This window comes from Rattus norvegicus, chromosome 4, assembly GCF_021556685.1.
Source record: "Rattus norvegicus strain SHRSP/BbbUtx chromosome 4, alternate assembly SHRSP_T2T, whole genome shotgun sequence".
Taxonomy (NCBI): domain Eukaryota; kingdom Metazoa; phylum Chordata; class Mammalia; order Rodentia; family Muridae; genus Rattus; species Rattus norvegicus.
This window is the reverse complement of record NC_141537.1, coordinates 33,960,514-33,984,346: the sequence shown is the minus strand read 5'-3', so window position 1 is coordinate 33,984,346 and position 23,833 is coordinate 33,960,514. Positions and strand designations below refer to the sequence as shown.

The 23,833-nt window shown below is 40.9% G+C and overlaps 1 protein-coding gene across 8 annotated transcripts in view; it reads right to left on the bottom strand.

The window, feature by feature from the left end:
* Nucleotides 1-23,833, bottom strand: part of Ppp1r9a (protein phosphatase 1, regulatory subunit 9A) — a 270,523-nt gene that overhangs the window by 106,815 nt on the left and 139,875 nt on the right. For all 8 annotated transcript variants that reach the window (XM_087659508.1, XM_087659513.1, XM_087659509.1 and 5 more), the window contains 1 exon segment: nt 7,178-7,310. In XM_087659508.1, coding sequence (XP_087515634.1) covers nt 7,178-7,310 — 133 coding nt within the window.

The following is a 23,833-nucleotide window of genomic DNA, read 5'->3' as shown; positions in this document are numbered from 1 at the left end:
ATTTAAAGGGATCCAGTGGTGACCCTGAGCACTGGCTCTCTTCCTCTGTGCATTCTCAGGGACAGGCAAATGCATTAAGTAGACAAAGAAGTCAGGAAAAAACAGTGGAGCCCTCACATTACAGATGTTGTCCCCTGACCTGGGGTCCAGCCTTGCTTCCTCTCAGGAAAGAGGCGCTTGCTGCTACAACATTCCTTGTGCTGCCCGTGAGATTTGAGCCTGTCTCCACAGGACTCTGGGTTAATAGATTTCCTTTTCTGTGAAAGGTCAGTTTTTCTACTGTATTTTTCTCTTTGTCACGATTTACAAAGACCCTTAGAATATTACAGATATTAACTTTGTTATCAATAAAGCAGTTTATCAATTTCTTACTGCTTTTTCTCTGACATAACTGTCTCTAACGGGTTGAGACTCCACATAATCAGAATGGTATTTTAACTTTTCTAACTTCTGGCTTCCCATTTTGTGGGTTTTCCCACAAACCTAGGTGGCAGATATTGTTAAGGATTTTCTTTAAATATAATATTATTACTTTTTAGCATTCAATTTTAATCTGCTTAGACTTTCTTATACATGAGATAATAAAGGTGCTAAACTTTGTATTTCAGGTAGATGTTGAGTTATGGTAGAGTGCATTTCATAATAAATGCTCTATCCTATTAATATTTCCTCCTGCCTGTTCAGTTATTTTCTACTGACTAACCACTGAAAATATAATTTGTTCTGAGTATCGAAGCTTTATATTAGATCGAGATATTTGGCAAATTAAACTCTTCATATTCTTACATTTCCCTCAGGCCTGAATGTTTCCATATAAAATATATTATTATTATTTTACACAACACTCCCTTATAATTTACCTTTGTTGACAGTTCCATCCGCATTGCACTGAATTGAAAGAAATGTATAGGGGAGTGTATCCGGAGCCTCCCTATTCAGGAATATGGTAACTCCATCAGTTGCTTAGGTCTTACATCTCCCCTTTGCTTGCCTTTGAGATAGCATCACTCTATCTATGGATAGGGTATTTGCTCCAGAGCTCCTGGGCAGTTCAGGGTGGCCTTGAACTCTTGACAGTTCTCCCTTAGTCTTACATGTGTTGAGATTACAGAAACAAGTCACCATATCCAGCAAAATAATTGACGACTTTCAATAAATAAAAATATAGGTAACTCCTATATTTTAAGTAATAAATATAATCAATATTTTGCTGCTGCTATAAATAAAATCTTTTCACATTTTACTCTTAAGTTCTGTATATGAATAATGTGAAAACCTATTAATGCCTTATATGGATCTTGAGCCAGATCTCTTCCTTCACAAATTATCTTAGCAAATTCTAATATTTAAATTAAATTGGGCCTCCAAGACAGAGGCAGGTACTGCTATGATTTAGCTACCTGTCCTCTTAAAGGCCCATGTGTTAGACAGACTTGACCTCAACTTGTCACTGAAATATGATAGGGCCTTAGAAGTCAGGGCCTACATGGCAAAGTTAGGGTGTGCTCTCGAGGGAACAGGAACCCGGCTCTAGTCTCTCTCTACTGCTTCTAGGCTGTCAGCACGGAGCAGTTTCCTGTCACAGGCTCCAATCTACTACTTTACCACATGCTCCAAAGCCATGGCCAACTGCCACAGACCGAAAGCACGCACTGAAATCAGCTTGCTTTTCAGCTGTTATCTCAAGTGCTGTGTTTCGGTCACAGAAGCCTGACTTACCAAATATGGATATGGGTAAGTCAGCAAAAGGAGATGTTTGTCAAACTTACTCTTTTATTCTTTATACTGCTCACTTAAACGGCATTGCAAGCTTGTGTTCTGATTGTAGGCAATGTGCTTTCCATGCTTCCTAAACTTAAAGGTAGAATGCCATTGTTTTTGTGACTTGCACTTTGCAAAATTTACAGGCAGTGTCTACCACATGCTAATTTACAGCTTTTAAACTAAATTTTACCAAACACAATTTTATATGACTACAGACTCCCTCTAAATTGAATGGAGTTAATTTTGCTAATAGAGGACTATGCCTTATTTCTCTCACGTATTCTCTGTAGATGTGTCCATGTTTGATATTTTATTTCACCTACAATTCTAAAACCCGGAGTTGGTACCATAGCCACATTTTTTAAATAGTAAATTACTTTTGGGTAAAAACAAAACAAAACAAAACAAAAAACCCCAAAACCTCTTACTCTTCATTTTATCTGACACAAAAGAGTCACAGTAACACTAGCTTTGTGTGCCCTTTATGAGCAGCGGAGCCATTTGGGTCTGAAGCACATCCATGTTTTATCTGTAAACACCATCCTCATCAAGCATGTCCACATTTTACATCCAGGCTCATTTCCAAGGGAGCACTTCCGTGGTTTACCTGTCGATTTTGTCCTAATGAAATGTTTTCATGGTTTCTACAATAGACACCATTCCAATTGCTGTTATGGCAACTAGCAATCTGTTGGTTTGGATAACGCACAATGTTAGGAAATACATCATTAGGTACACATCACATGTGTCAGGAAAGTTCAGGGCCTGACATCACTCGTGCCACACGATTGTATGTGTTTAGCGCCTACGATGGTTCTGAATTTAGTCAGCAGGCTAAGGTAGGTCTGAATTTCAGATGCCTCTGCCACCATGAGCTGGGGTGACAGGCATGTGCCCTGACATGGGCCTTGTGCTGCCCTCACTGTCAGAAGTGGCCTGGCACTTTTAAAGGGAGTCCTCACCTAGTGGGTCAGCAGCCAGTGCCCCATCTCATCTCATCGAAGCACCAGCTTTTGTCACCTCAGGCTGGCGTGTAGTTAGGATGGTACCTTCTGGCTCCTTTGCATTAAGTTTTATCATTTTCACTGTTGTGTTAACACTTTAAAAATTACAAATTTAAAAAGGCTAGAGTGAAGGAAGCGGTGGCACGCTATGTTGTCACTACATGTAAAGACACCCAACTCTGAAACCATGAAAGTCCTGACGTATAAACACGGTCACTTCCACATTGGCAGGTATGAGACGATTCACTGCTGCTGATGCTCTTTGATTAAGGCAACTTCATAAGTTTGAAACTCGGCGGTAAATTGTCTTCCACGATGATGGACTCGTCTGGTCAGCTGTGTAGGATTGTCATCTCCCTCAGAGGGGACTTCTCCTTTGTGCTGGGACAGGCTGCCACCCTACTCTGCTTTCAGCAACCAAGTCCTCCCAGCTTGAGGCTCTGGGCTAAGCAGTTACTTCTTTTGAGCGTTTTTCAGCTCTTAAATGCTATGCCTATGTTTGGTGATAGATGTCAGTGACATTTCATAGTTTCGAAAGTCCTTGCTGCTCTGAGAAATCATGTAGTAAGGACAGCATGTGGTGGGGTTTGTTCTTGTTTCTTTTCTGAGGAAGAGGAAGCAGAGGGGGAGGGGAGGAGGAGGATGTGCTTTTATTGGTTCTACCTCCCCTAAACCATCCACAAGTCCAGACGGACAGCAGCACCATCCATGCACCTAATACATTGTCAGCCCAGCTTTCTCACTACTTGATGTGTTTTGCATTAGTTAAGACAAAACGTTGAGCTCAGTCAGAGAGGGAGGGGAAATCCTCTGGTAAGTACATCTGAAATGGTCCAGATCTGATCTAGGAAGCATAACCTTTGCACACTAAAAAGGAAGTTAGACATCACGGAGAAGGTGGCCATTATTGAAAATCAAGTTATTAAGAGCAAGCTTTTGTACAGACAGATTTCCACAGGAATATTTATAAGATCAAGGGTTGGTGTTTCACTTTCTTACTAGTGCTGTGCATCTGCCAGAGGAATTACCCTCTGGGCCAAGACAACTCTGTGATTTCTATCCCAGGACTTCTTAGACACCTTAAAGACATTTTGAAGTGTACATTTAACCACGCCGTTAGCTTTTTCATCTACTGTTTTAGAAAACCTTTAAATAAAAACATTTGAACCTTCAAAACAATGTATCGTCTTTACCTTCTCTGATTTCATGGACAATGTCTTTTTCTTAAATGTTTATTTTTTTATAAAAATGACGCTAATGTAATTTTTATTTTGAGTAAGGCTTTTACTGTATATTTTACATGAAAAATATCCCTTTCCAAGACAGATGGTAATAATAGCTTGACTTTCCTGTCAAATATGTATCTAAGAATTTTATAGTTCCCAGATTCTTATGATACTATCAAGATTCTAATTTTTGTTCAAATATAAAATTGTTCTTCTTAAAAAATTTCATGTTCTACCAGCTGTGTATTTTGTCTTTATAGACACCTTTAAATGGATCTGTTTTTATTAATCTACTCCTAATTTGTATTCTGCCTGTTAGATCTACTTGTGAAGAAATATAGTGGAATTTTGAATAACTATTTCCTTTGGTTAGTTAATATTTCCACTTTAAAGTGAAATATATGCACAGAGCATAGTTTATTCAGCTGTTTATCTATGAAATATATTCAAAGAAGAGCATAAGCAAGCCTGGTATTACACAACTTTAATCTCAGAGACAAAGCAGAGAATCAGGAATTTCAGGCCAGTCTGGGCTACATGGTGAAGCCATGTCTCAGACCCCAAGAACGAACTAGGAAATACACACAAGTGGAAGAGGCTTATGATACTAGAATTTGTATGCTGAGGCAGGAGCATCACAAGTTAGAGACCAGCCAGAGCTACTATAGAATTCAAGGGCTACCTGTGCTACAAGAGCAAAGGTAAAACAAAGTCCTCGCCCTGTCAATACAGAAAGCATGGCCACTTCAGAGAGCTTCCTATAACCTGTCCCAACTTTCCTTAACTCTTGGTGACAATGTATCTATTTTACCATCCTTCCTCTGAAAACACCAACTTAATTAAAAAAAAAAAAACTAGTCACCCATGTATCTCACGGCCTTCAGTTATCTGCTGTTCAGTTTTCCCTGACTTTGAAATCTAAGTCAGTTGGAGAGCAGCTGTGACCTCCTCTTACACACCCTCGACCTTTCGTTTGCAGAGGTCACACACTGCTGCGTGAACTGCACTCACTGACTAGATATGCTGCCATGCCTCCATAAATACTTGGACTTTTCTCGAGTTTTCTCTTATCAGCAATGAGAGACATACTAATTGCATATCATAAGTGCCTTCATCTAGATTTTTAAATATACAAAAATGAGAGCATCACTTAATGTGTCCTTTAACTGCAGTAGTCAGCCATATTTAGTGGAATGTGGGGCAGTCGTCATATTATCAAATCACTACATTATCCATGCAGTTTTATGTTTCCCAATTATCCAGAATTCCCATCTTTGATTCATCTTTACTGTTTGAAAGAGTTGGCAGTGTCTTTTCCTCCTTGCTAGCAGGAAGTGAATTTCTCTGGTAACTTGTGTTCATAAACAATTTACGTATCAGCAGAATCTCTCCTTTCCTCAGGAGAAGCAGATGCTCCCGGAGTGCGTACGGAATTCTAGGGACACCTTTTCACTCTGGACCAGGAACGCACACGGCAGGACGGCTCCCAAGGCTGGATGCACCTGATACTACTCCAGTGTTTCAAGCACTTCCACTTGTTTTACTTTGTTCTTTGTAAGCTGGTGCTCTGTGAGATTCCCATTTTATCTTTATCCATTAGGCTTCCCCACTTTGCGGGGATCTACTTGGTACTTCCTCCTCCTACCATTAGTACTCGTGTATCTTTTTTGTACTTTCTCCTCCCACATTTAGACTTGTGTATCTCTTTCATTGGTCTATTTCTCACTTCCATTGTGTCTGAGTCATGCATCAGTGCTATTCCTGGCACTCTTGGGTGTTTGCTGCCATGTGACCTGGGCTTCAGGACATGTCCAGCATTGGCCCTCCTAGGTCATGTCTAGCATTGGCCTCCTAGGTCACCGATGTGGAATCCCAACAGCAGACATGCTTGTTGCCTCGGCGTCTGCAGCCAAACTTCCCGTTTGGAAATCAATGTATCTGCTGCTGGTAATGTGCTTCAGAATGTCTGTAAAGCCGCTGTTTACATCTGTACTGACTTCATTTGCTTTGGGGCTTTTCAAGGCATCTATCTGCCCCCATTCCTCCATTCTGAAGGCTTCTCAGATTTGTTAGTGCTCTGCTCACAGGGGAACAATTCCAATTCTGGCTGCCCATCTCACAAGAGGACAAGCACAGCCATCTCTGCTCCAGGCACCAAAGGCTTCTGTAGCAGGCAGGCTGTCGTTCCAAGAGGAACACTCAGGACAAAAATGTCTGTTTCCCTTCCCCCTTTTCTCTTTCTGTTTTCTCAGAGCAGGGAATGGAGCATTTTTGTCTGAAGCTTTCTGCATCTCACCATCTTCACTCCAAATCTGAAGTTTCCAGAGAGATTTCCCATCATCTCCACATTTTGAACTACCGTGACTGCCCCTCCACCCCAAACCAGAAATGTTCAAACCTTTCCTCAAAGTCAGCCTCCTGTGGGTTTTTACCTTCCTCAGCCCTTCCAGGAACACCAACAAAGTAATGGAACACACACACACACACACACACACACACACACACACACACACACACACACCATCTTGGTCTGGGTTACTACTGCTTTTCTAGACCAAAGTTCCAAAGTCCTCCCACAATCCTCCCAAAAATAACTGGAGGGGTCTGTCCCAGCATGATACTGGTACCAATCTGCCATAGCTTGGGTTACTATTCCTACGACTAAAGCAACTTTCAAAGAAAAGGTTTATTTGGCTTACATTTCCACATCATAGCTCATCATCAAAATCCAGATAGAAACACCTGAGTTTCTTAATAATTGATGTGGGAGGGTCCAGCCCATCATGGGTGGTCCTGGGTTCTATAAGAAAGCAGGCTGAGCAAGATGGGAAGAGAAAGTCAGCAAGCAGCACCCCTTCACGGCCTCTGCACCCGCTCCTGCCTCCAGGTTCCTGCCCTGTTTGAGTTCCTAGCCCAATTGAAGCTTCCTCCTCTCTAGTGACTCTATTTTGGGTCAAAGTGACATAAAACAAGCCAGCACATTCCCCATATGAACCTGGAGAGATTGGGGAGTCATGTAGTAAACTATCTACTCAAAATCTGCATCAACTCACTTTGAACCTGGTAAAGTTTGGAGGGGGTTACAACTTTACTCAATTCTGCGAAACAAGCTACCCCCTGGAAAAGTCACTGCATGTTATTAGCACAGAGATACGAAGATGCACACACTGGAGTCCTGTGTACCTTTCTCCAGTTCCACTGGGAAAAGTTCCAGCTTTTCTACTCGCTTTTCAAGTTCGTACTCAGCAGATGCAGCCACAGGGTCAACGTCATCATTCCTCCTGTCATAGTCTTCATTGGAGTACGTGTTGAAAACCTACAGTAAAAGGCCAAGAACAACAGAAAAGATGTCATTCGATATCTCAAACTACATAATTTAATGAAAAGGCAAAACCAATTATTTATTTCTTGTTCTTTTAAAAAATTTGTATGAGTATAATATATATGTTGAGTGCATGTCTGTGTGTCTCTTACGTGTGTGTGTGTGTGTGTGTGTGTGTGTGTGTGTGTGTGCACGTGCATGGGCATGTACGAGTGTGTGGCAGGTGAGATGCTCACAGAGAGTGCAGAAAAGGACATCACTCTCATTACTCCCTTCAGGCAGGGTCTCACTCAAACTGGAGCTGGGTTGCCAGTTTGTAAGTCCCCAAGGTCTTCTGTTTCTGCTTACCCACATTTCTGGGATTAACGTGGACCATGCCTAGCTTTTATGGCTTCTGGGGATTTGAACTCAGGTCCTCATGCTTGCTCTCATACCTATTAAGCCCTCTCCCCAGTCGCTGATACTTTTCTCCTAACAATCATTTGATAATTAAAATTAATCAAGATGTTAGGAAAATTGAATGCAAATGAAAGAAACTTATCAAATTAAAACTGTAAGAGACACTTTATCATCGTCGATAACTGAAGAAACAACAGTAGCCATGGAGTGCTCTGTGTGAATAGTAATATTCATTAAACTTTATTCATTCAGAATATACTTAACAAGGACAATGATTTGTTATTTCCTGATCAAGCTAGAATAAAGCACATCAAAGCTATCTTACCAAACCCCAAAACTGAACCCGCCCTATGGCATGGATTAGACGAGCCCCAAGGGTCTTGTATATTGATACTATAATTACATCTTAATTACAGAATTACCAGAATTGATTTCCATTCTACACTGTCCTGGACTATGTTAAACGGCTCCTTTCATCTGTCATATGCCATTTTATTTGTATAGAGATTTAAATTAAATTTTCATTGGCTCTTTCTAGAAAATAGCTATGAACATATTGCTCAAAGGCTGTAAAATGAACAAGATATTGATCGTCTTTATTTCTAACTTAAGTCATTCACAAGACTATGTGTGGTCCTCAGACAGAGCCATAATAAATGTGCCTATTTGCAAAGGAACTGAAGTAGCTCCCAAATCACTCTGTACACTGAAGGGTATTTGAGAGAATGGAATATATCTATACTAAGTGCAATCAATATCGAGAATAAAATCTGTCACTCTCAATTCGATTCAAAATTTATTAAGCACCTACATTACATCTGAAAAGGTTCTACAAGTCTCCCCTCAGACTCTGATACCCTGGAAGGAAAAGGGCTTTTGAAAGTATATTAAAAACTAGAGTAGAAACAGGAAGCAGGCTGACTAAAGAAAACAGTGGAGAAAAGGCATCGGTTGTCTCTGCAACGGGCCCGCTGCTCTCGATAAATGATAAATGCATTTGGGCATTTCTGTGCTGCTTTTGTTTGGAATAAACCAAGAGTACAGACAGTGTTCGTACACAGGTACACACAATAAAGCTACTCATGGGCTTCACTCCTCACACCCCTGCCCTTGGCAGCTCTGGACCTGGGTGGACTTGTTTTGACCTGCTCTCCCACTGCACTAGCGCTCACGATTCCTGGAGCTTCCCTTTGTCTCTACTAGGTTTCTTCACCACAGCAATAGCACTACATTAAAATGCATATCTCTATACCATGGAGTTGGCATTTTATTGGTCATTATAGAAAACAGGCTTTCTATGCGCCTAACAAATTATAAAACTCATAAATAACTTTCTCTCAGCCCTTTTTATCTTTCACTTTCAGCTTTTGGTAATCGCGTATTAAAATATATTTCTTCAACCAAATTTTAGCACACCAACTCAACACTGCTGTGCTAGACCCTGGAAAGGGCACTCATGAGCAGCTCACAGGGGACATAGAATAATAAACCAGAGTAGGACACGTTGCCCAATGTGACAGAGGGATATACAAAGTAAGTTTTAAAATTAATTTTTTAACCACGTGTCAATGTGCACTGGCCCACAGGAGCCAGAGGAGTCAGGTTCCCTGGAGCAGGAGTTGTTAGTTGCCCTAATGGATTCAGGGAAGCAGACTCAAGTGGAGGAGAGCAGCTCACAACACTGGAGCCACCTCTCCAGCCACGGCCTCCACAGAACGATTGTTAAACTTCTCTCACAAAAGTAAAAACTTTGTGGAAGAGATATTTCAATAAACAAGGATTTATATATTCAAGTATGGAACAGACATGTATTTTAAGACACACACAGAGAGAGAGAGAGAGAGAGAGAGAGGGAGAGAGAGAGAGAGAGAGAAAGAGAGAGAGGAGGGAGGAGGGAAGAGGAGAAGAGAGGAGAGGAGAGGAGAAGAGAGGAGAGGAGAGGAGAGGACAGGACAGGACAGGACAGGACAGGACAGGACAGGACAGGACAGGAGAGGACAGGAGAGACAGAGATATGGACAGAGACAGAAAGACAGAGCCTGGGGCCAGGACATGCACAGATAGACAGCATTTAAGGGAAACACTAATGGTCAGGTCAACCACAGCACCTTGCATAGGGCAGTCAATATTGAATGAAATTACTCCATTAATATTTTCTGCTCATCTAATCCTACCATTGCTCCAGCTTAGCTGGGAGTAATTCTAGAGTATAAAAGAGTTTTACTGGAATGGAGTGAGTGAGTGAGTGTGCAGATGTGTGTCCCTGCAAACCCGTATGTCTGTAAAGTAAGTATGGGGAAAAAGCTTTAACAAGTTAACATCTTCTTGGATTTTTTGCAGGGTCCTAGACGCCACTACAACATTCTCCTCCAGTTCGGGTGCTTACAAAGTTCACCTGCAGACATTCAGGAACTAAATGGAATAATAAAGTCTTCTATATCAGAAAATGATAAATCTGACGAATCTAGCCAATATTCTATTCTACAGAGAGAAAAGTATGTTACTTTTCATTGTTAGTTCATGCATAATCTGAGAAACGACATGGGCAAAACGACAAAACAAAAGTTATAAAGAATTTTTTAAAAGTCATATTTTATTATTACAGATTAACTATCATTGACTAAGAAAAAGCATGGAAGTCAACCAAATATATTAAAACTAATCAGAGTACAGTAATGTGATGTTAATATTAAACACATGCATAATAATTCACCAATAGCTCTCAAAAAACAGACAAAACTGAGAACCTATAAAATGCGCTGTGATCTCTGCTTACAATACTGAGGCATTTCCCTCTCTGTAAAACATAGGGGAAAAAATTCTTAGTATTGTAAAGACTACCACTGCTTCGAAATTTGCTGTAAATGTCAGTTTCCAGTCATTTGTAAATTTGGAGCAATTAATGTCAAGTTACCATCCATTTTCATAAAAGTAAAGAAGCTGAAAGGGCACAATCATGATTAAAAAAAACCTTACATCGACACTTCACTAATTAAAGCAATGTAGTTTGGTCCTTGATATATTGACAGTTTTATACTCAGATCCATTCCTTTTCTATACAAATTAGTTACATGGTGTATTTAATAAATAATAGGGGAGGAATTGGATGGCCATGTAAATATAACTAGTTCACATCATTTACAAAAATAGAATTTTAACTAAGAAAAGATAAATATCTGCCTAACCTCAGGCACTAGAAGGAGTTTGAATGAAGTACCTCCCACATCCATGTGTGTGAAATCTGTAGATGTACAAGCACCTCCCACATCCATGCGTGTGAAATCTGTAGGTGTACAAGTACCTCCCACATCCATGCGTGTGAAATCCGTAGATGTACAAGCAATGTCGTCCTATAAAACTGCTCAGAGACTCTGTATAGTCCACACATGTCTTCCCACACCTCTAGACTAAGTATAACCCAGAAGAGTACAAAAGCTCTATGGAGAGCTGGTACTTAGTGATAGTCGAGGGAAGGCCACAGTGTAGGTGCACTGTTCATCGTTTCAGTGTGTAGTAGCTGAACTGATATCAAATATACAGATGAAGAGGACTGACTATATATACTGTAATACTGCTGAATGCGAAATAGGGTGATGTTTAACAATCGGGCTCCGAAGAAGTTTACAATTGCTAAAAGTATTAATGAAAACGTATAAACTTGTTAAAAATCAATGCTGAGAGGCTAGGCAGAGTGGCAGAAGCCTGGCCTATCGATTGTGAGAGCCTAGGGTAAATCCCAACATTGCACAGCAATAAATAATCAGAGTTAATGAGCTTAGCATGGTGGTACCTGTCTGTAATCACAGCACTTAGAGGCTAAGGCAAAAGAATCCCTGAACGAGACCATATTAGGGTTACACAGTGAAACTGTCCCAAAGCCAAGGAAAGAAACGCCCAACAGTGAAATGCTATAATCACATAATGAAGGTCCAAGAAGAATCAGGGATTAAAGGAAAATGGTGTAGTAAAATCTGTAATGAACTTTCCAACTCAAAGAATTGGAAACTAATTGAAAATACAAGGAAGACAACTTTCATTAAAAATTAGGTAGTGCAATCTTGTATCCTTCCACAGCCATATTCATTTGGTAGCTATATGAAAGGAGGAAAAAATACCTCAACTTGGGCATGCTAGCTCACTCCTACTATCCAGCACTTGGGACGCTGAAGTAGGAGGATTGCCCAAGAGTTTTAAGGTCAACCTGGATCACAAAGAGAATCACATTTAAGATTATGCTATAGATTAAGACTGCAGCTACTATTAAAAATACAAATAATTAAAAACAGATACAGCACAATGATAGAATGTTCACCTAAATGTATGAGGGCCTTAGTCTTAGTCTTATCTCCAACATACCCCTCCAAATACACACTCACACTAATGATCTGAAAACATATATTGTAAATGGAAATGCCTCCAAGTTAATAGTATATGAAAAGATTCATAGAAAGACCTGCAACTGTTTACAAAGATATACAAGGAAGTTCATTCATTAAGGCACTATTCATAACAGCTCAAAGTGACTAATTCCCTGAATATTCAATGACAGAGAAAACGGCTTAGCAAACAGTGGCATACTAAGATAGGTAAGTGACTGAAAAAGGCTGGACCCTTAATGGTGTGGAAGACTCTAACCATATAGGTATCATTAAAGCACAAAAATCACTGCAGATGCCAGTGGTAAATGCTGTTACTGTGTTGCTTTTGCCATCCACAAGGGAAGGCAAGGTAGGTTTCCTTATTTATGAAATAATAATAATAATAATAATAATAATAATAATAGTCATCATCATCTAGAGTTGTGGTTGGTTCAGTATGAATCTAGGAGAAGCTCTCCCAAGGCAGTAGTACCACAGATGGTATTTCCCACATACCACTTACCATCTCCTTTAAAAGGAATTTTTAAAATTTCATCTACTATTGTCCTGAATGCCCTTTAAATAAGATTCTGCATAGGCAGTTTTGTATTAGAGTCTAGACTGGTCCGTGAACGTTCCTCCTTGTGTCCGGAGCAATGAACTCTCATTACACAACAGGTCACTGCTTGTCCGCAATTCCTCTTCTGCCTGGGACAGGAAGACCCCGGGAGGTGAAAGATTGGGTTAGATAAATATCCCCCTTCCCATCTACATTGTCCTGGTTCTTTCTATTTTCTTGTTATAGTTGTACTATTTGTGCTTATCTTACTCTGAAAAAACATGGATAACAATCAAATACTGGGAAACTCTTCCCCCTCATGCATTAGTGCCTGCCTTTCCCCTTTCCTCGAGCAGTATCCGGGATCCCCAAAGTCAACAGCATCAAGATACATATATTTAGTTCAGTCACCTTCTCATTGTTCCTGTGTTATTTTACTGAGAAAAGCAAACAAAGGGAAGTTTAAATTTAAGGCTTCTTGATTCAGCGCCAAAAAGCAATATTCTGTTCCTTGATCAAAGCAAACAAAATATGACCTCATCTCTGTTTCCCAGCAGGCAAGCCTTCAGGACTAACGAGTTCGCAATGATACTAGCAAGGATGCTTCTGAACCAGCAACCCCAGGCTGTGAAAAATGAACAAAATTCCAACTTGAATCATTATCTTATTTACATGGTCACTACACTGAACAACACCTTTTCAAAGCAGCAATGTTATTTTTATCAGTGTTAAGTAATATATTTATCTTATTTCCTTGTGATACATTTTAATCAACGCATATCTAAAGAAATCCCATCTTTCCTGTAAATACTGACTGGAAGGGATCTCCACAATATGCCTACAGGTCACAGCTACAACTACAGGCTGAGTTCTGCTTAATCTTCCTGACAAATCAAAGATGCTAGAATGCTGCTGGGATACGCCACGTGCTTGCTCACTCCCAACAAGTGGACTCCACTCATCACGTGCTCTCTTGGTAGAATCATAGGTCATCTTCACGTGATCACTTAAAGAGACTTTAGTTGGCAACTGACGACAGTCTACGTCTCCATATTTTAAAAAGAAACTTGATGGTCAACACCCAGAAAGGGGGTCCTGGTCATTGTAGAGCTTGGTCTAAACTCAAACTTCTTCCTTCTCCAGAGCTGAGGCCAACCTCCTGCTTCACAATAATAAGAGGGCGTGGAGACTAGGGAATGGAGAGCTTTGTGCTGAAAAGAAGCCAAAGTGGAGGGGGGGAGTGGCTGGAATGGATCAGCGTTGAAGAACACAGACTGCTCTTCCAGAGGTCCTGAGTTCCATTCCCAGAACCCACATGGTGGCTCACAACCACCTGTAATAGGATCGGATGCCTTCTTCCGGTGTGTCTAAAGACAGCAACACTGTACCCATATATATAAGATAAATAAATAACTTTAAAATTGGAGGTTGCATTAACAGGACAGATTCTGAAGAGGTGAGGGTTTGAGTTTCCTCCTACCATAGGCTTGCACCGGATTCCAATGAAGGAAAACCTCAAACTAACTTCTGCTCCATGTAGAGACATGAGCCAACAAAGTACAAGAAAGAGACTCCTAAGCCTATCTCCTAAAAGCCCAACCTCTGGGCTTAAGCCATTTTGAAAAATAACTTGTTTAATAGCTTTTCATTACAGAGAGATACTATTCTTCAGTAGGATGTCCAGCTCCTTACTTGCATCCATCAACAGACACTCTTGCCAGAGCACATGACCAAGAGCCGGACACACACTGGCCTCACCTGCTCAAATCCCTTTACCTAAACCATTTTTTAAGCCAATTTACCCATCTTCCATATCACTCATTTCTCCATCTGTAACATGCCTCATTTAATAAACTACCTTAATGGACTTATCTTTGGAGTGCAGACTTCTAATTAGGATATTTCAAATGAATGCTGGCTAATCCTAGCATGTGGCTTTGTGATTGGGGATCTTAGAAGGCTAATGGTGGCCAGTACCAGCCACATCCAATACAGTACGTCCTATCAACTTAAGCAATTTGAAAAAAATCTCAGGTACTATAAAACTACATAAATTCTCTTCAACCCTTTAACAGCTTATCAATTTATCCACAAGGACCCAGCACATTATGAAGTAGACCCCACCTTAGCCTACTGGTTGAAATGTTAATATCACCTGAAACAAATGCCTTCCTAAAAACACATAGAATAACATTTGTCCAAAACTGGCAGTCATTAGCCTACTGCACTGACTCTTAAAATTACCTGTCCCAAAGCCCTTCAAATGCAATAGTCTCTGGCCACAAAGGGCCAGAGAAACACACTTTTCTTAAAAGCATCCAGAAACAGGACTGAAGCCTGTGCCTACAGTGTGCTCACCTTCTCCAGACAACGGGCACATTTCACATAGTTATCAGCATCATTTCCACACTGAAACTATTAAATTAGAAAAGCTTTATTTGGCCCTGAGCCCAGACTGCAATTGCACAGCATGTTGGGGTCTGGGGGTGGGCTACATTTTTCTGTTGTATGAAATACTCTGGGTCATAAACGAGGGCCACAAGCTTGCAGTGTGACCAGTTCTCAAGACCGTACGCATAGAGGGGCTCAGGTCCAATAGTCTGACAAGACCCCAAGTTGTTGCGGTCTGAGATCAGCACTCAACCCTTTAAAGCCTAGTCACTGCATAGTATTCTGAGGTCAAGTTTTCATTCATAGCTTCAACTGATGGTAAGTTATTGTTATTTGTTTTTTTAATATTCCCCCATAAATATGCAACTCTGGAGTGTGTGAAGGATAAATCACCAAGATCCACATGGACTAGTCAAACCATTAACATTGTCTCTACTAATTGTTCAGGTCTCTATTCCTACATGGTTTAGTAAACATTCACATGCAAAGCCAAAACTTTCTTTCCCTGGTCTGTTAAATAAGGGTCATAAAGGCAGCATGGACATTTTTCTATTTGGAAATAAGGGTCATAAAGGCAGCATGGACATTTTTCTATTTGAATAAAAGATAATTACCACAGTATACTTTAGCAAAGGGAGATTTGGGAGAGATGCCCCAATCTGACAGTGTTGATGGGGTAAACAGTCTCCGTTTATAGACATAGAGTCACATAGTGGCTCAAACCCTGGGCTCAGCAGTGCTGTGAAGGAGGTGGGGTAGTCTAAAGACTAATACATGTAAAAAACAAATCACATTACCTGAAAATGAAGGTAAGAGGTCAGTCTGTAAGCTGAGTATGGTGGCTCATACCTATCATCTCAGGTCTGCACAGACAAGTGGAACTTTTCTGAGTTTAAGACCACCAAGGGGCACTTGGTGAAGAGTATCAGGTTAGCCAGAGCTACCCCAGGCTCAATCCCACTCCCTGGCCATTGGAGTCAACTTAGGTTTGTTCATACACACTAAGATTACTTTTTTAATTCACGTGCAGAAATAAAATGTAAGTTAGTGTATTAAGGAAGACATTAGTACAGTAAGCAATATTTCTAGTCAACTTCATGGGCACATTGGGGTATTATGTTCCCATCTTTCTTGCATTAGAGTATAGCTATGTAAACACTACTGGCCGCTAGGTTCTGAGGGGGAATAAAAACCAACATATGTCACTTTCTCTCTAAGGTATTTTATCGCAAAGAGAAAACCTCCCAGAAGGTTTCTGACGTTTCTACAATCGGGGAAATAAGTACGAGAGAAATAGGCCTCCTGAAACTGATCAATCCGTGAGCAGAACGATGACACAGCTTCCTGTTGACTTACAACAGGCAGGTAGATGAGACTAAACATGTGCCTGGCGTAGCTAGTCCATTGTGGAAAGGAAGCACCTGTTCATGCAGTATAATTACAGATTTATGGTCTTGGTTTAAAGACACAGAAATTGGAGCCAAAACATAGATGCCACCTCCCAAATTACTGACCTCATTAAAGGCAAATAATGAGGAGTCAGAAGGAAGCTCTCAAGTTTACTAACCATCAGTAGAAGCCATGGCTTCTAACTTCTGTGCACTTCAGCCCACTTCCAAAAGTGTAGTCTCTAGTGGCCTCAAGAGAGGATGGACATCAGTTCCCAGGCCTGGGCAGTCCCAAACCTTCTCCCCAGCTCCTCCTTAAGTATGGCTATAGCACCTGGGGGTGACAACTGGTGGTGTCATTGAATGCATCACCCACTTGCCCTTCCCTCACATACCACAGAGAACCGTTTCTAAAATCAGTTCTTATCTAAAAGCTATAGAAGGAATAAGAAATTAGTGGAGATATTGAAAAGCGTAAAAGAATTGAAAGTGCTAAGTCATTTTATATGCACCTTGATACTATTATTTCTGTATGATTTGAAATGATGAAAGTTGTCATGTCTCTCAATGTATTCATAGAAGTGCATGGACAGAAAGACTCAATGATAAAAACCAAGCATAAGTGTTTGACTTAGTGATAGCACTACCTCATTCTCAGAAATAATTAAAAATCAAATATAGAGGATATTAGGACTCCAATTTTCACATAGTTTTAGTGATTCTGCAAAAGCCCAGTAAATACATATAAATAGCTAAATTTTTAATATATATGTATATATGCACATACATACATATATATACATAAATACATACTTATTTTTTAAATAAATGGTATTCTTAAGAGTACATACATAAAAAATTTCTTTTAGAAATCTTATTATTGAGGAACTTTCCGGTCTCCATCTGTGCCCAAAGCTAAGGTTGTCCCACAGCCCTCCGTACTCAGAGTCTGTCCGGAGAGAGCTGGTCTCCCATGAGTGCTCTCACTCCTAAGATCACAGGCTCACAGACCCACAGGAGGGCCAAGCTCCAGTCAGAGACAGGAAGACCAACTAACATCAGAGATGACCAGATGGTGAGAGGCAAGCTCAAGAACCTAAGCAACAGAAACCAAGGCCACTTGGCATCATCATAGCCCAGTTCTCCCACCAAAGCGAATACTGGATATCCAAACACACCAGAAAACAAGATTTGGACTTAAAATCACATCTCATAATGATGATAGAGGACTTTAAGAAGGACATAAATAACTCCCTTAAAGAAATACAGGACAACACAAGTAAACAAGTAGAAGCCCTTAAAGAGGAAACGCAAAAATCCCTTAAAGAGTTACAGGAAAACACAACCAAACAGGTGAAGGATTTGAACAAAACCACCCAGAATCTAAAAATGGAAATAGAAACAATAAAGAAATTACAAAGGGAGAAAACCCTGGAGATAGAAAACCTAGGAAAGGATAAGGAGTCATAGACACAAGCATCACAAACAGAGAATACAAGAGATAGAAGAGAGAATCTCAGAGGCAGAAGACACCATAGAAGACATTGACACAGTAGACAACGAAAATGCAAAATGCAAAAAGCTCTTTACACAAGGCATCCAGGAAATCCAGGACACCATGAGAAGACCAGACCTAGGATGGCAGGTATAGGAGAGGGAAGATTGCCAAATTCAAAGGCCAGTAAGGATTATCACAGCTGTGTATGACGACACTAGTGCGCTGCCATGCATGTGGAGCTCAGAGGGCAACTCTGTGGACTCAGCTCTCTTCTCGCCCCGTTATGTGGCCTCTGGATATTGGACTCGGGCTGTCAGGCTCGCAGGGCAAGGACTACTGCTTGCTATGAGCCATCTTCAGAAATTTTCATTGAAGCAAAACATAACAGAATGTCTCAGATCTTTTATTTATAACAGAAAAAAGTTAGTATAATCAATATCGTTATGTATTCTTAAAGTACCAGAATAGTTTTGTTAAGTTCTTATAAATGTAGTTCACAAATAAAAACTTGAATCATACTAAATTTATAAAATTCTAGCATCCGTTCAAAATAGTGAGGGTTTTTTTTTCCCCTCCCCTAATGGACAGTTTAACAGAGAACTGGGCAATCTGATAAGGGTCATGTTTTCTTTAATGTTTTCCCAATTATTACAAAAATTAAACATTTCATGAGAAATGTTCTCTTTCAGCTCAGCGCATCTTTTATTTGAAATCAGAGACATATGCTTTGCAAGCTGACAACTGGTGGCCAGGATGGAGTAAATTTGTAGCCGTGGTACAGCACTTAATGGAGATGTGACCTTATCAAAAAACAAAACAAAACAAAACGAAAACAAAAAAGGACTCATTATCCTAAATGATACTTCTTGTAGGGATGGGATGGGAGGCAATTTCCGACAAAGAGTAACTCTCAGAAATGAGTACTTTCCAACAGTACATTAGCATGAGCTCCAGGTTGTCAAACAGCTGGCTCTGGCTGTTTCTCCCATTGTAAATGCCAACAGGTGGTTCTAACAACCCGCAGAGGAAGGCTGTTCTACACTTCCTTGAACCAGAAAGCAGAGGGAGGAGAGTACTACACTTTGTGTAGGTCAGACAGGGAAAGTGGGTACCAGTCACCCTGAGGGTCTCAGAAAATGACCGACAAGTTCACGCTCCACACACAAAACTTCTAAGGGTATTCATGTCTTTATGGGGAGCTAAGAACCTAAACTCTAAGGTCTTAAACTTGGGAATGGCACCTCAGGTCCAAAATTCTACTGGAAATTACCTAAACCAGCCCATTCAAGGAGCTCATCTGAAATAAACCTGTGCACTAAGTGTCATGTTAGGACACCTAATGGGAGGAAGTCATAGAAGCACTAGAATGCACACATTGGCCAACAGCAGTTAAAGAGAATACTGAACCATGAACAGGACTGATGCCACCTACTGTATGTGAGGTAATGACTTGAGTTCATCCCGCACAGTCAGATGCCTGATGCCCAGGACAGAAGACTGAAAAAGGGAGTAAAACCTTTAAGGAGAGTTTGATGAGAGAGTCACAGGTTACCTGAGGAGACTGCATTTGGAAAGGACAGTGGCGTTTCTGTCTGGTAGTCTGATCTTTCTTGCATCTCCTGCCTGTGATGCCATCTGCCTTAAGCCTTCACCAGAACAAAGCAGGAATAGTGCTATGCCCATGAACCTTCAGAACTGTGCTCTCAACAGACATGCCTTGTAAAGTCCCATTAATACAAGAAAGAAAAAATGGGCTGAGGGATGAGCCCTACGAGTAGGTAAGGATCATGGGTGAACCTCAGTGCGGAGGAGGAAAGCACTGGATCACTGTACTGGGAGGTGAATTAAAGTTGACTCTGATGTTCAGACAAGCAGCGCTGAAGACAGAGCCCCTCATTACCGCGATGGCCTTTCCATGTGTCCAGGCTATTGCCCCCAATCATCTATTTACATACTACGCCACATGGCATCAAAAAGGTATTTTTAGACATGATTAAAGTCCACAATTAGCAGACTTTAAGGGGAAAAGAAAGATTATCTTCAGTAATCTTTGGTCCTGATTCAATCCATTGACAAGTTTTAAGGATTCCAGGGACAAGGATTCCCTGGAGTGACAGCTCTGTCTGTAACAGGAGCTACATCTATGGATCTTGGGTTCCAGCTTCCCAGTTTTATGGTGGTTCCTACATAGCCCACCCCATTTGTATGAGCCAATGACTTGCAAAAGCCTTCTGCTATGCGCTGCAACTGATTTTCCTCCCTTGACTCAACTTTGTAACCAACACTTCAAGTCTTCATCCTGCAGCAAAGTAGATAGACTTTTATGGACATAGCTTTCAAAGTGCCAACTCTGACTTTGTGAATCGATCTAATGGGTTGTAAACAGCATGAGAAAAGTTGAAAAGTACAAAATACAAGACATTAATATTTATTCATGTATAAAACTAAAATTAATTCCATTTTTTTCTGTTTCAACTGAACATATACATACACATATAATATTCCAATGTAAAATATTTTTGACTTAAAAACTGAAGGCTTTAAAAATTAAATATAAGCATCTCAAAGAACTGAGATTGCAAGTGGTAACTACCAATAAAGAAATAATTAACTATTCTCTCATTCTCGCCCACCCCCACACTGATTCATGTCAAATTTTTAGTGAGCACCAGTTCCCCAGTTGATGATGTGCTCAGTACCAAGAATTCAAGTGGCCTATGACTGTAACCAACATCATATCTAGAGAAAAGGACCACAAAGGCAGTGGCTTGGCCCCTCCAGGGAAGGAGACAGAGAGGCGAGCAAGAGACTATTTCCTAAGAACTGTAAAACCAGACACTTCATCTGCGGTCACAGCCAGCAAATTATAATTAGGAGAGAACAAGGGAGTGGTGGTATCTTAGGGAGAAGAACATGAAAGGTAGAAATGAAGGACAAGAATAAGAATACAGCAAGACGGATTGGAGAGATGGCTACGAGCACTGACTGCTCTTCCAGAGGTCCTGAGTTCAATTCCCAGCCACCACATGGTGGCTCACAAACCATCTGTAATGGGATCTGATGCCCTCTTCTGGTGTGTCTGAAGACAGTGACAGTGTACTCACATCCATAAAACAAATATTTTTTAAGGTACAGCAATTCAACAGACTACGTCTCGAGTGGCACATCAAAGAAAAGGCATGAGATGCTCGGCATGGAAGAGGAAGCATTCTTCTTTTGGAGTGGGCATTTATGAGAACAATTATCAGGGCTACGATGAAGAAAAGGAGTGAGCTAGGTCCTTTGGGGACTCTACAGAAGGCCAGGCCATTCACCAGCAAAGGGAACACAAGAATGTGAGCCCACAACTCTTGCAAGGGAACTGCAGCAAGAGAGTCAAGGGACAGCAACCTCAGAAAGTAAAGGAGCAAAGTAAGGTGCTGGAAACTACAGTCTCACAGTCTCTAAGGTCAGGCGGGCACTGGAGGGACACACAGTGACAAGAGCAGTACGGTCTATCTCTTCAGGACATGCTGTGCCATTTTAGGGTGGGATTACACAGACCTGCTATCTAAAACCTGGTCCACAGGCCACATGCTGGTCTCTGGGAAAGAGAATCCTACTTGGAGGTTTAGCACCCACTCAGCCAAAGGCCACACTAACTGGCTTTCTACGTTGCCGATCAGGCCCGAATGCCTACAGAGGAAAGACGAATTCTCGTAAGCACTTCCACCGCCAGCAGAGATGTCTATGAGGAGACTTGAAAATTTCAGTTTCAGTAAAGGTCATGGGTGAAGTAAGTTTTGTTCTCAAGCCCTGCACACTGAAGCCAGAAGGGGACAGTGGACAGAACAGAAGCAGAAAGGGGCGATTGTGAGACACGACTCTTCTCACTGATACTGAGTTGGTGAGCCTGTCGGGATAGAAAGGGAGCTTCACTGCACTCTGGGCAGCTGTGAGGATGCAAATGTGCAAGGCAAAGAGGACTCTGCTTCCTCTTACACAGACTATCCCTTCCATTTTGATTTATCTGAGCACTTCAGCCAAATGTGACTGATGGATTGTAAGTGTCACTGAAAACCTCAATATATAGTTAAATCTGTAACTGTCTCAGGGCTCCCTTATTTATAGGCAGAGTTGCTTTCCAGGAAACAAGGCAATCAGTGCTCTTTTTCAAAACATGTGGAAGACGATGTCTCACATTATTCTTGGTGTGTTTAAAGAGAAAACTGCCAAGACACCCATTATCATGGGATTAATGGACAAATCTGGGGCTCGCTGACCCTTGAATCACACTAACTCCAACCTCATATATCTTGTAATAGAACTGATGACTTTGTAAATACTGTGAGAACCACTGTTTTTTAAACCAATTGTCTCCATGACCTGAGAAACTGTTCACACAAAAGAACTCAGCAAAGCTCAGGGGTAATTTCTTTGTTAAAGTAAGACAATGCCCTGTGAAAGAGAAAGGGAAAGGGATGGTGCTGCTACCATGGCTCCTGACTCCGTGTAGAGCCAGTCTGCATTTGTAAGCCAGCTTGATGCCTTCATAGAACATCAAGATTCAAAATTCCCCCAAGGAAAAGCCCAGGGTCCCAAGTCCATCACAGTTGAGGACAACTGGACCCTTCTCTCCACAGGGCCTAAAAATGGGCAAGTCCCCCTCTCTTTGACCACCCACTCCCGTAGACAGACATCAATCTAAGTCTCTGGTAGATCCTAGCTCCACTCATTCCCTATTTCCTGCCTGTTCAGAGCCCTAGAAATTAAGATAACTTGTTACTTAATTTACTGAATTCTGCCATTCCTGGACTGTGGTTCCAATCTTGTTATTTGGGAACAGAGTCAATCTAAGTGACTTAGAAACTCCTCTATGGACTTTTAAAATTCAAAATGACATATATTGGCCAAGCATTTCGTTCTGATGGAAATGGTGTGGGAAGTACATTGTACAAAGCTTCCTCACGTTCTCCATTACCTGGAAACTAAAATCAAATGCTCAGAAAGTCATTCATTCAATGGCCCTGGGTAGGGCTCCAGCCTCTCTCCACTTGCATCTACATTACTTCCTTTCACTTCTCCTTGTCTGGAAAACCTGGAAGTACTTGGATATACTTGGTAATGCCTTTGTCTTTCCCATCCATGTGTCCCATACATTATCCTCCATCGTATACATGAGTGAGCGCAGGTCCTATTCAGATGAACTGTAGGCAGCTGAGTAGTGGAACAATTCCATTCATGTTTGGGTCATCTTCTGCTCATAACACCATGTTCAGTTAGTTAGAAGTGTCACCAATGTGTAACTGACACACTCCATGTAAACCACTCTAAACGGAATGGGAACCTTTTAAAAATCAGAAATAGTATGTTTAGCATGAGGCAAATTCTTCATGTTCAAAAAATATATTGAAGCACTGCATGTTAATATAGAAAATATTTGAAATTATTAAAAAGTGGCTCAAGTTTAAGAAAAAGTTTAAAGTAAAACAACTTCCAAACAAGGGCCCGATATGCTCGTAGTTTCGGGCTACGAAAGTTAGAAGCCAAATGACCTGGCTAAAATACCCAGCTGACATCATTTGCAAGGTTGTAATCTGGGAAAGTTGACTTAGCACATAGCTGGACTTGTCATGTCAGGGATCCAGTGTTACCATGTATTTCTAGGATTAATTTTAGATCCTACTGTGGATAATCTGAGGACAGACCTCTAGGTTCATTTTTTAAAGGGCTGCTCTGCTTCTGTCAAAAACACTTCTGTTTCCTTCTTGTCATTATCTGTTTAGTGTGACTGCATAGACACCTCAGCCTGTTAGAATGCTCAAATAAAGTCCTATTGTGAGGTGTACTGTGGTCAAGGATATTTTTATTTATTGAAAAAGTATAAAATTTGAGAGACAAGATATTAATATTGGGATCTCTGACTGGAGAGGGTATCTGGCAGG